Source organism: Babylonia areolata, chromosome 4 (genome assembly GCF_041734735.1).
Source record: "Babylonia areolata isolate BAREFJ2019XMU chromosome 4, ASM4173473v1, whole genome shotgun sequence".
In the NCBI taxonomy this organism is placed as follows: domain Eukaryota; kingdom Metazoa; phylum Mollusca; class Gastropoda; order Neogastropoda; family Buccinidae; genus Babylonia; species Babylonia areolata.
In genome coordinates, this window is record NC_134879.1 from 52,255,969 (window position 1) to 52,268,538 (window position 12,570).

General features: G+C 46.1%; 1 protein-coding gene across 5 annotated transcripts in view; it reads right to left on the minus strand.

The window, feature by feature from the left end:
* Nucleotides 1-825: 825 nt before the first annotated feature.
* Nucleotides 826-12,570, minus strand: part of LOC143281295 (muscle-specific protein 300 kDa-like) — a 167,998-nt gene continuing 156,253 nt past the window's right edge. For all 5 annotated transcript variants that reach the window (XM_076586452.1, XM_076586448.1, XM_076586451.1 and 2 more), the window contains one exon: nt 826-3,491. In XM_076586452.1, the coding sequence (XP_076442567.1) occupies nt 1,848-3,491 (1,644 nt within the window). In that variant the 3' untranslated portion in view covers nt 826-1,847. The remainder of the gene's footprint in view (nt 3,492-12,570) is intronic.

The window sequence follows — 12,570 nt, forward strand, 5'->3', positions numbered from 1 at the left end:
CCGTTCTCCTCATTTACCCACGAAAATTACAACAGAAGGAATGGATAATATACAACACCCGCTTTTCTCATGATATACCACACAGTCGGCACATTCCTACTTTCATCAAATACATTTGAAACTCCGTAACATGTACGGATTTGCTGTTCTGATTCAGTCTTGTGGAAAATAACTGCAATGAGAAATAACGAAGAGATAGCGAGAGAGAGAGAGACAGACAGACAGACAGACACAGAGAGAGACAGACAGACACAGAGAGAGACAGAGACAGAGAGACTGACAGAGAGGTAGGAGGGAAATGGTCAGATAAAATAAAAGTGTTTATCTTATTACATGATTGTAATCCTGGCAGTCTATGTCGTATACTTTGCGGGCAAAACATAAATGCGTACTAATTTTTGCGTATAGAATTATGAAAAGAATATTTTGCGATTGTGTTTTCAAAACCCAAATGGCTTTTTAGAACAAAAAATATCAATAAGTGAATGAATAAGGAAATCATTCAATGAAAATTCTATGGTCTGCTTGAGGAGTGAGTTATTCTCCTTTCAGGACGTGCTTTCAAATCAACATTCAGCCACTGACTGCCAAAATGAAAATTACATGCTCTCTTTTTCTGTCTTTCTGTTCGTGTGTGTGTGTGTGTGTGTGTGTGTGTGTGTGTGTGTGAACAAGAGTTGGAGAATCGACAATTAACAATCCCTGCGTATCACACAGTCACATTCCCCCAAAGTTCTAGGACATACTGACAAATGCTGACACATTCACAACAAGAAAAGAAAATCTGATAGCGACACATTACAGATAACTATCCTTTTTTCTAAAAAAAAAAAAATGATGATGTAATGCTTCAATGTGAGCGCGCGCGCGCACACACACACATAGCTACAACTGTCCAGTATATATAGATAAGTACAACTGTCAAGAATATAGACTTTACTTATATCTGTTCGCTTCTATGCAGATCGAAAAACAGCTCGCCAGTTTACTGCTGCCATTATATAAAGTAACACGTATCGTGAAGGATCCTCAATCACTCAACAACGTGTTTCTCTCTCTCTCCCTTGGACGGATTTCCCTTACATACTTGAGACAGGAGATCTGACATACATACACAGTGGATCCACCCACTAGCAAATATAAGAAACGTTCTTCGTGAGGCGGGGTAAAAAATAAAATAAAACAAAAGCAAACAAATACCGTAATAATTCGATCGACAAAATCAAAACGTAATGAAGTTAACTATATGACTGATAATAAATGATTAGATTTTGAAATCAACCCTTGCTGGAATATTATTATGAAGTGAAAAAATTCCAAATAAATAGATAAATGAAGAAATAAAATACAGACAGCCATGCCGATAGATATTACGGCCTTTAGTGATGCGAGACAATGATGTATGGCAGTACCCAGATAGCTTTCAAAATGGAAAGAATCAGTCCTTCCTTTTTTTTTCTAAACTGAAGACTGTGAAAACGTACCATTTAAAACATACATGACTGACATTAATAATGCTGAAAACGTAACTGAATAAACTGCGATAAAAAAAACCCCAGAAATCTGATAACTAATATCGTCATCTGTCCTGACGTGAGATCAGGTGGAATGGCATCATTTCTCTCTGACAAATCGTAAAAGGGAATGGTATGGTGTAGTTTGGCAGCTTCGTTTGTTCGATGGGTTTGCTTTCATGTTTTCATTGTGAATGAAAAAGATACATAAAGCTCCATTCTTTCCACATATGAGCTTCATTCGTGTACAGTTACGATATACATTAGCTAACGGACTTTTTTCTCTCACTCTTTCTCAGTCAGTTGATGTGTGAAGTTTGAGACAGGTCTGTGTCAGTTGTATCTGCCCAGTTCGTCCCGGAGGCTCCTCTTCATCTTGGAAGACATCCGCTTCAGCTCCCGGGCGGCGTTGTTGGCCTCCTCTAGGGCGTCGTCCAGGTGGTACCGTCCCCGGATGTCCCCCACACCCCGACCCCGATGCCGTCGCCGTCCGCCGTAGTACTCGCCGTCATCCGACAGGGCGTCCAGGTCGTCGTAGGAACGGCTGAAGTGACGCACCCGGTACCTTCTGGCCGGGGGTGGAGGCGGGGGAGGAGGGGACATGAGCACGACGGGAGGGGGAGGGGCGGGCATGGGCGGGGGCGGCATGGGCAGCTGTCTGCGGGGAGGCACGTAGTTCTGCAGACGGTCCAGGCGCTCGCTGATGGCGTTGAGGTCTTCCTGTGTCACCCTCCGGTGGCCGTACGCCCCGCCGGCTGCCGGGAAAGTCTGGTTGAGGGCCGGCATGGAGTGCGAGGTTTCGGGCGGGTAGGCGAAGCGTACCCCGCTGTGGTACCCGTTGACGGCAGGCTGCGGGGTGGTGGCGGCGGAGTGGCGTGACGCTGGGCCGGGGGAGGCCGCGGGGGACTCGAACCTGGCGGGGGTGGTGCGGGTGAGGGAGCGGGAGGGGGTGCGCTGGTCAAAGTCTGCCAGGCTGCTCTGAGGGCGGGTGCTGTCCTCGCCCTCCTTCAGGCCCTTCAGCTCGGCCAGCATGCCCTGCAGCCTTTCCTGCCGTGCCTGCAGCTGGGCGTCTCCCTCGGGAAACAGCCTCAATGACGTCTGCGTCTGCTGCTCCTGCTGCGTCTGCGTGGTGGCGGTACCTCGCGCCCCGGCGTTCCTGAGAGCCGCCACGTCCCGGTACAGCGTCTCCAGAGTCTCCTTCCGGATGGTCACGTCGGAGGCGATGGACTCCACGTCGCTGCCGTCCACCCCTTGCTGCTTCTTGATGTCCTTCACCTCCAGCAGGATGCTGCGGAGCAGGTCGGCCCGGGAGCCGCTCTTGCGTTTGGTCTGCGCCCCTATGGAGTGCAGGGAGGAGTTGGAGGTCTGCATGGCGGCGTTCCGCGGGGTCTGGGTCCGGTGGGAGCGGTTCAACGTGGGCGGCACCTCCATGGTCTGCACCTTGGCGAAGCCCGGCGTCTGGGAGGCGGCGTCCCGCAGAGACTCGGGGTCCACGGGCACGAAGATGCCCGTGATGTAGCTGGCCGCCGACTCGTCGTCCGACTCGTAAAATACGTTGCCGGGCGTGGCCCTGCCCGCCTCTGACCCCATCCAGTAGGACGGCTCGTCCAGGTGCGTGTCGAAGCTGGAGGCGTGCATGGTCTCGCCATACGTCTCCCCGTACCCAGACTCCTCACTCTCAGACTCTAGGGCGGCGGCGGCGGCGGCGCCTTTCTTCAGGTCCTGCTGCGAGTCGTTGAAGCGGCGGTGGTGGTGGTGGAGGTGGCTGCGGTCGAAGGGGGACCTGGGGAGGGTGGAGTGGGAGATGTTGCCGCTGCGGGAGTGCCTGAGGCGCGGGGAGGGGAAGGGGCCGCCCCGACCCCCCCGGGGACCTCTCGGGGAGCGCCACTGGTGGTCCACGTTGTCCGTGTCGCTGTCAACGGTCTGCCGCAGGTCGCCAGGTCGGGTCTGCGTGGATCGGCATCGGCGCCGGGTCGCCTGGTGGGCACAGAAAGTCATCGTCAGGACTGAGGGGGGGAGTGAAATACTTACATGAAATGATGGATGCACGAGCGACGGAATCGACGAATGAAAGGATGGGTGAATGGACGAGTGAATAATATTCAATAAAACTCATACAAAAAGACACACAAACAAACACGCAAGCATACCTACATACACAGTTTCTTTGGGCTCGTAACTCACTAAGTATCAAATATGGTTAATAGGAGAACACTGGAAGTTTATTTGGATTGGAGGGAGGGGGGGGGGGCGGGGAGAGAGAGAGAAGGAGAAGGGGGAAAGCGGAGGACAGAGACAGACAGACAGACAGACAGAGGGAGAGGGAGATAGAGACATAAAGAGACAGAGACTGAGACACACACACACACACACACACACACACACACACACACGGAAAATGGGACAGGAAATGACAGAAAAAGAGTAAGATACTGACTGACAGACAGACCCGGAGACAGATACGTGAATGTTTTTTTTTAACGATTCATTATGCGCGCTGGGCCAATAATTTTATGTTGGTGGTGATGCCCGTTATCTGTATCGCCGATAGCAACAACACAACCATGAACCAGCCAAAAACAGTGCATAGGTCTGGACACACGCTCACCTACACGTCTCACACATTATCACAACGGATGATAACAGACACGGCCGGGTGCTGGGGACGACAAAGATAGCAACCTACTGATACATGCGAAACACGCGTATGTCCTGCATCGACAACGTTGTTTTGGACAGCAAAGATATTAACTCTTTCCATACGAACGGCGAAAGAGACGACGTTAACAGCGTTTCACCCCAATTACCATCATTGGAAGGCTCTTATACTGAAGACGTGAATGTTGACAAAGAATACCATAATTCTGACGACGGAAGCTAAAGGTTGGGTCATTCAGACACCCACTGGACATCCGAGGGGTCTGTGTAGAGGAGAAGAGAGGACTGGCCGTACTGAGTGAGTTAACTGATCTACCAATATAGTTGAGCAAAGCCTGTCGTATCCTTGTTACGCGGGGCAGTTTCTGTAAATATGTGGCACGCTGGTTCACGCTTAATGCTCAGGATTAACAATCACAGATGATATTTCGCACAGCGAAAGGCTACATATTTCTTCTGCGATCGAATGTTTCTGAACAGGAAAGACAAACCACAGCTTCGACTTATTATTATTATTATTGTTATTATTATTATTATTATTATTATTCTTTAAAAAAAAATATTATGTGATGCTACATGATTAACTGCATGTCCATAATACGTTTGTTTGTCTGTTTTCAGGTTTGAAATACAGAGAAAGAACGTGCAAGTAAGAGAGAGAGAGAGAGAGAGAGAGAGACGCTTGACGCTTCAGACATTTATTGACATTGGCCTATCTACAGCCCTTATGTCAAGGGGACATAATTCTCAATTGCAGCGTCGTGTATTGAACGAAAAAAAACAACAACAAAAAACAAAAACAAACTATGAACAGTAAATAAAACAATTCTTGTCAATAAGCTTTTCTAGAACAAGGTGAATTAATTGTTTATAGATGCATGTGCCCAATACAAGCACACATACATCTTCAACCACACTCTATCATCTCTATCATCAACCTCTACTATTTAGCCTGACTGACAACCACAATAACAAATATTATAAACTGTTCATATTCAACTTGACCATCAAGTGCATACAAATGCAATATATTATTCATAGATATAACTACTACATATTCTAACTAACCATTTTTCTTTTCCGGATGTTAATAGCCTCTGCAACATACCTGGCGAGCGAAATTAGAACTTCATCATTATCAGAGGATAACAAGCTCTGCACGGTTTGCCTTCTCTCGGCGGCCACATGTAAAAGTTGATTCTTAGCCCTGATATCTTGATACGCTTTGCAATGAAATAGGAAATGGTCTTCATCTTCTCTCACACCATCCATACACACCATGCACACATTATCCCCACTACCTTCCGAATCAAACCATCTTCTGTTTGCTTTTTAGCCTAATGTTCTGTTTCTAAATCTTGCTAACATATCCCTGTGCCATTTATTAGTAACTATTATCAAAAATTTCTCTGGTTGTAATACACATTTGAATGAATGGAACCAAGAATACTATATACTATATTCCATCTTGGAGTGCCAGTTTTGTTTATAACAAGATACGAAACGATCTTTCAATTCCAAAATAAATCCTCTTTCATTCCCCACTCCCTGACTAAGCCATACAATACCAAACCCATTTACTGTAAGAACTTACTTCCCATTGCCCACCCAGTTATGGTTACCTAACTCAACTTGCTGGAGTAACATGTCATATGCCTGTCTACATAGTCTGTTTATAGGGAGCTGAGTTAGCTTTAACCAGTACTTGATGCATTTCACAAAGGCTCGAATATATAAAGGATACCTTCCAGAATCACCGTATGCCATCGTGTTAGAAGAGTGCAATGGAATTTTCATAAATCTCTTTGTGGCTAATGTATGTACCTTTTCCATTTCAGCATTTCCTTCAAGACCCCATACTCCTGCTGCATAAGTCAACATTGGCTCTATTTGTGTATCGAACAACTTCCAAAATAAAGAGGAATCAACTGTTTTCAGTTTCTTCATAGATTTTAAAATTTCTGTTACTCCCTTTTTCCCTTTCCTACACATTTCTGACCATCCCGCTTTTAAACTCAATCTTGTCGTAAATACCATTCCTAAATACTTATAGGCATTAGTAACTCTTACTTCCACATTACCATACAACCACTTTTCCCACTGCGAAATGACCTCCATTACGAAAAACAACAATATTTGTTTTGTCTAGATTAACAGTTAACTGCAATGTGTCTGCTTTGTTTTTCAATACATTGAGCTGATTCTGCAAGCCAACCGCAGTGCTAGAGAGCAAAATCACATCATCAGCAAGAGAGAGAGAGAGAGAGAGAGAGGCATAAAAATTATATATATATATATATATATATATATAGAGAGAGAGAGAGAGAGAGAGAGAGAGAGAGAGAGAGAGCGCTCTCACCGGTCCCACTAACAAAACTCCATAAACTCCAGAATACCGTAAAAATATCAGCACAACTGCCCGCAAGATCACACTTAATCCTCCCCAAAGATTACCGGGATTAACGAATCTCCCCCAGCTGAAAGCAACACCCCCGCTGGTTCCTGTCCAGACAATCAGAACCCAGTGACCGCTGCTTTGTCTCCCCCTGCACGACGGACGGCAAGGCAATGGACCTTGGCGGGTAATCCTCTGCGGAGGAGAGATATGGGGGGGAGTTCCTTCTCCCACCCCATCCCCACAACCCCCTCCACAATCCCTCCGTCCCTTATCCCCCCCCCCCCCCCCCCCAACCCCCTCCCAGAAAGGCTGAGCTGGCATGCCTGATAGGGTTTTTTGGAACTCTGACCAGTGCCAGCTGATACAGCCCGATAATCTCCAACGTGTGGACGATGACCGGATCAACTGAATTGTTCGGGAGCAGTAGGTCTTTGAACCTTGGAAAAGACATCGGAGTTTGTCCAGACCTGCTGCGTACGTCCAAGTGTGTGTGTGTGTCGGGGTGGGTGGGCCGGGTGGGGTGGGGGAGGGGAGGGGAGGGGAGGGAGGGAGGGGTTATGGATGGACGGGTCTCTTGTCTCATGTGTTGCATGCATGTGACAACGTAAAGAGCTGCTTAATTACTTGGTGTAGGATATCCAACACCACAACATTATAGAGGTATCGGTAAAAACGCTTCGAAAGCAGGGGAAGGAAGGGTAGGGGATAGGAATAGAAGGCGAGGATGAGTTGAAGGAGGGAGGGAGAGAGAGATAGAGAGATAGATAGATAGAGAGAGAGAGAGAGAGAGAGAGAGAGAGAGAGAGAGAGAGAGAGAGAGAGGCAGACAGACATACATACATACAGACAGACAGACAGACAGACAGCCGGGGCGGACGGACCGAGCAGAAGACGGACAGAAAGTGAAAAGACAGAAATCTTCAGAAGAACAAGAGAATGGAATGAATTACAAAATGAACAAAGAATTGAATGACTAGTTAAGTTGAAACTCGGACACGTACAAAAAATGTGAGAACAAGACAAAAGAACTAAGAAAACGGACGTAGGAACAACAAATGAAAATGAAAAATAAAATGTGAAAGGAAGATCGAAAAGAAGAAAGAAATTGCGGATAAAAGTAAAAGCGCGCGCGCCCAACTATATGCGCGCGTCCGTGTGTGTGTTTATTCATTCGTGCGTATCCGTGCGTAACCGTGAGTGTGCATGCATCCTTGCTTGCAGAGAATGCATTTTCACGCACCTGTGTGCCCATGTGCAGGTATGAACACACAAGCCCCTAGGAGTGTGTGGGGTGGCATGGGAGGGGAATGCAGATGGCAGTGGGGTTAAAAAAAAAAGGGGGGGGGGGGGGCGGGGGGTTTGCGCATATTTATATACATATGCAATACTGATAATAAGTGAGCGTGTATGCATCTTAGTTTGCTCTGAATATGTGTCTATATGCGAGTGTGCAAGCATGCCTGCCCTAATGTGTCTGCGTCTGCGTGCGTGCGCGCGCAGGCGTGTGTGTGTTTGTATGCCTGTCGATAAACATATCATCAGTCAAACGCATACTATGAGAAAAAACGCGCAATTCATTGAGAAAGTACACATTCTCCAGCAGTAATTTCCGTAGCACGGAAACCCCCCCCACCTTACCTCCTCCCCCTTTCCACAATTCCTTTACAGCACGATGGGGCTGAATGAGATCCATGGCTCTCACACACAAGCTGGGCCCAGTCAAAAGTGGCCAGAGCAATATATCATGCCACCAGAATCAATACTACGATCGTCACACATCATACAATGCCCGTCGTTTATACATACATACATACATACACATATATATATATATATATATATATATATATATATACCAACATTGCTAAATTTGTTGATTTTTTCCCCATGAGTTTAAACTGCAAAGGCAGACAGTAAAGTCAGACATAGACAGACGCACTGAGAATTGTGCTATTCGTTTTTTTTATCCATGTGGGCTGCAGTAACGCATATACAGGTGGAGACAAACACACATGTAGATGATTGTATACCTTCTGTGAGTCCCAGTCCCTATCCCCGCTTGAATTTTTTTTTCTTGGATTTCAGGCCACAGTCACATAGGCCGAGAAGTGTGCAGAGCTGTGCAGCCAGCAGGCTCTTGTTATTTTTTTCATCAATTTTGTGGTGTCGGTTGGAAGAGGATAAGAATAACGTATGTATAGTGATTATACGGGCCACTGATTGCTAACCTTTAATTAAAGCATGACCCTGTGTCTGTGCACACTGTATTTTGGATGTTTGAATAGACTTGCCTCGACACGTCTATTACTGGTGTGTCAACATGCACAATGCACATTTGAGCGCGTGTGTGGGTGTGCACGCTCATAAACACGCTTGAGACCTTCCATATGTACATTAATGATTTTGCTCGTATTCGCCCTGACAGCATGTCAACACACACATTCACAAAATCCCCTCTCTGTCGTGAACTGAGAAGGAACCGAAAGCGAGAAAGTGTAGATCCTCCGCATTTATTTCCACAGGCAGAAAAACGAGCGACACAGAACTCTTTCACAGGACGAGGGATTTTGCCCCTGGCTGACACTGATGAAAGAGATCCAGGGCCCTCAAAAGGTGGAGCCAGCCCAAAGAGGCCAGCAGTCACTTATACCGTCAATGTAAATCCTGTACGATCGTCACACACCACACACAGCCTGACGTTTATGACTGTGGCGTGTTGGACTCGCGCCGTGGCGGGGGTGTTCTAGTCTTTTGGACCGTCTTTTCAACAGACTCTGTTGTTTGTTTGGTTGTCAAAGGCTGTGTTCACCAGGGTATTGATGTGGTTTATACGGGTGTGGATTGAAAAGGTTCTGAGAAGGAATTCAAAAGGTAGTGTGAATGGGAGGGACAGGTGAAGAATGGGAGGGAAGAAAGAGAAATAGAGAGAGACAGAGACTGAAACAGAGACAGAGAGGCAGTTACACACACTGAGAGAAATTGTGCCATGCTACGCAATCTGCTGAGTTTGTTGATATCTATTTTACTTGTGTGAGGTTTCAAAGACAGACGGACAGACAGTCAGTATAGGCTAAAGGCAAAAGCAGACAGTCGCACACATGATGGTCTTGCGCTCTCTGATCTGCTGGTAATGTTTGGTTCTTCTCATTTATATAGGCTGCTATGACAGTCATATTTAAAATACAGAGAATGTGATGTGGAAGCAGCCTACTGACTTTGTTGCCTTTTCTCCATTATATGGGCTGCGATGACAGAGAGACGGGCATGCAGACAGGCACACACATTGAGCATTGTACTGTGGATGTCAATCTCTTTTCCCTTCTTGACTTTTCTCAATCCATTAATCAAGCCATCGCGAGATTCGATACACAGGCACAGAGACAGACACACGTTTAGAGAACCATTGCACCGTGATTATCAAGCTAGTCTCTTCTGCTTTGATGTTTTCTTCGCATGTAAACAGACTGCATTTGTCAAAGTGACGAAAATAGACTCACAGAATTCTGTTGGAAGTTATCTCTCATGCTTCGCTGATCTTTTTTTTTCTCTCCCCATTTAAACTGGAACGGCTTTGACAAAAAGACGAACAGACACCCAGGTAGACGGAGAATTGTGCTTAGCTGTGCTCTGTAGATTTTTTCCTTTTCTCTCTTTTGAGTTGTGCACTGGGTTAAGTAAGTAATGACGTGCGTTCATTGTGGGGACTGCTGACAGTTCAGATTTTATTGCGTTGCCCACCGAATTTCCCGGCCATAACGACGTGTGTCGGACGTTTGCGAAAACTTGCATCGACATGTTCGCTACTGTCCTGCCAAAGGCTATCGAGTTCATAATGAGTTACAGAGACAAACAGACAGACAGACAGACAGACAGAGAGAAGAAGACAGACACAGATAGACAGACACACGGAGAAAGAAACGGCAGACACACAGAGAAAGAAACGGCAGATGGCACTGAAGGAGAGAAAAGATGTGGGAGAGGAGGAGTAGGCAGAAAAGCAAGGCAGGCAGCGACAGAGAGGGGGAAAGGGATGGGGAAGAGATGGGAGGAGGAGAGAGAGAGGGGGCGTGGAACAAAGAAAGAGGTGGAAAGAGAATGAACATACTCGAACATGCACTCACAGAATTTATATTGGTCGACACTGATCCATGCAGCCAATAGTGTGTGTGCACTTGGGTTTGATTACATTATGTGTTGTGGGAATGGCTACGCGCGTGCATTTGTACGTGCATGTATGCGAGTTCCCGAGTTCTTGCTGACAATGAAGAGACAGAAAAAGCATTAGCGTGTGCGTGTACGTGTGCGTATTTGTGTGTGTGTGTGTGTGGGGGGGGGGGGGGGGCATGTGCATGTATGTGTGTGTGTGTGTGTGTGTGTGTGTGTGTGTGTGTCTGTGTGTGTGTGTGTTCTTATCTTCAGTTTAACGTCTATTCACTATAAGTGTTTTTAGTGTGTGTGTGTGTGTGTGTGTGTGTGTGTGTGTGTGTGTTAGTAAGTGTAAGTAAATATTGGGCGTGTGCGCGCGCATATGAGATCCGATGTGTGAGCAGCTGATATCCTCACACACACACACACACACACACACACACACACACACACACCAAAACGTTTTTATATGTAAAAAAAAAAAAAAGACTTACTTATCTCAAAATCACACGCACACCACGGTTGCTCAACACAAACTGTCCAAATCGATCGCACTGCCACCAAAGACCTCACACAAGGTCTAAGCTGCTCCACAACGCACTGGCGGACACCAATCTTGCCCCAACACCGCAGACACACACAAAATCACGGAGACTGTTTCCAGTCCTCCATTGTTCGATCCCCCAATCAGTCGTTCACCTTATATCAGCACGCGGCAAACAGCAGTCCGTTACCGGTCCCAGCTTATCGATACGAGTTCCAGCGGGTCGATTGACTCAGTCGACTGCTTCGGGATTCCCACAGCGAAGGAATAAACACAGCACAGCCAAGCATACACACCACACTCCTACATGTTGCTGTCAGTCTCACGCAGTATGGCACTCAAGAGAATTTTTGTAACCGCTGTTTCAGACACACATCACGGACTTTACCACTTTTCTAAAACGGTTTTTGAACGTTGGACAAAACTGGAAAAGGGGTCTTTTATTTGCGAATTGTACAGCTTCGATCTTTTCAATCGGTTCATGGCTGTGTTGCGTAGATTCTGGGGGTCTGTACTCCTGGACGACACCCAGGGCCGTGAGTTGGCCGTGTGACTGAGTTACTGTGTGTGTGTGTGTGTGGTACAGGCCGAGTGTGCAAAGCCAACCGTCCACACAGCTTAAAGGATCAAGGGGAGGAGTGAGGACTGAAGGTGAACAAACACACACCGGGTCCCCCCCTGTCTTCATAAGAACACCACTGTGACGGCACGCAATGCCACCGTTAAAACGGCATTCCCAGTCATACCCCGCCAATCGGCTGTTACACTGGTCCCTGACCGAACAGCAACTGCTCGTATTTTCTTTCTTTCTTCTTCTTTTTTCGTTTCTGTTTCCTTAAAAAAAAAATTCTGTCAGCAATCGGATAGTCATGCCATCGTGATGGCAAGAACATATGAACTCTTCTAGTTCCGACGGTACAGTATTCTTAAGAGGAAAATCACACGATTTTCATTTGAGAAAGGACATAAAAATTCATATTTTTTTTAATAATCTAATGTCGACCTGAAGATAAGCGTTATTTCAAAACAGAAAAGAAATCTTGGTGGATAAAGCTTATCCTAAAATCGACACAGAATCATGATGAAACGACTTAAGAAGAAAAAAAATCCTGTCGAAAAAGTCTTACTAAAAAAAACAAACAAACAAACAAACAAAAAACTAATGAAAAGAGATCATTTCAAAAATGAAAAGAACCCCTGGTGGAAAAGGTTTATTTCTAAAACAGAAACTGTGATGGAAAACGTTTGTTTTAAAAGAGAAATTCTCACGGAAAGGGCTTATTCTAGAACAGAAATTCTTATTTTGATAG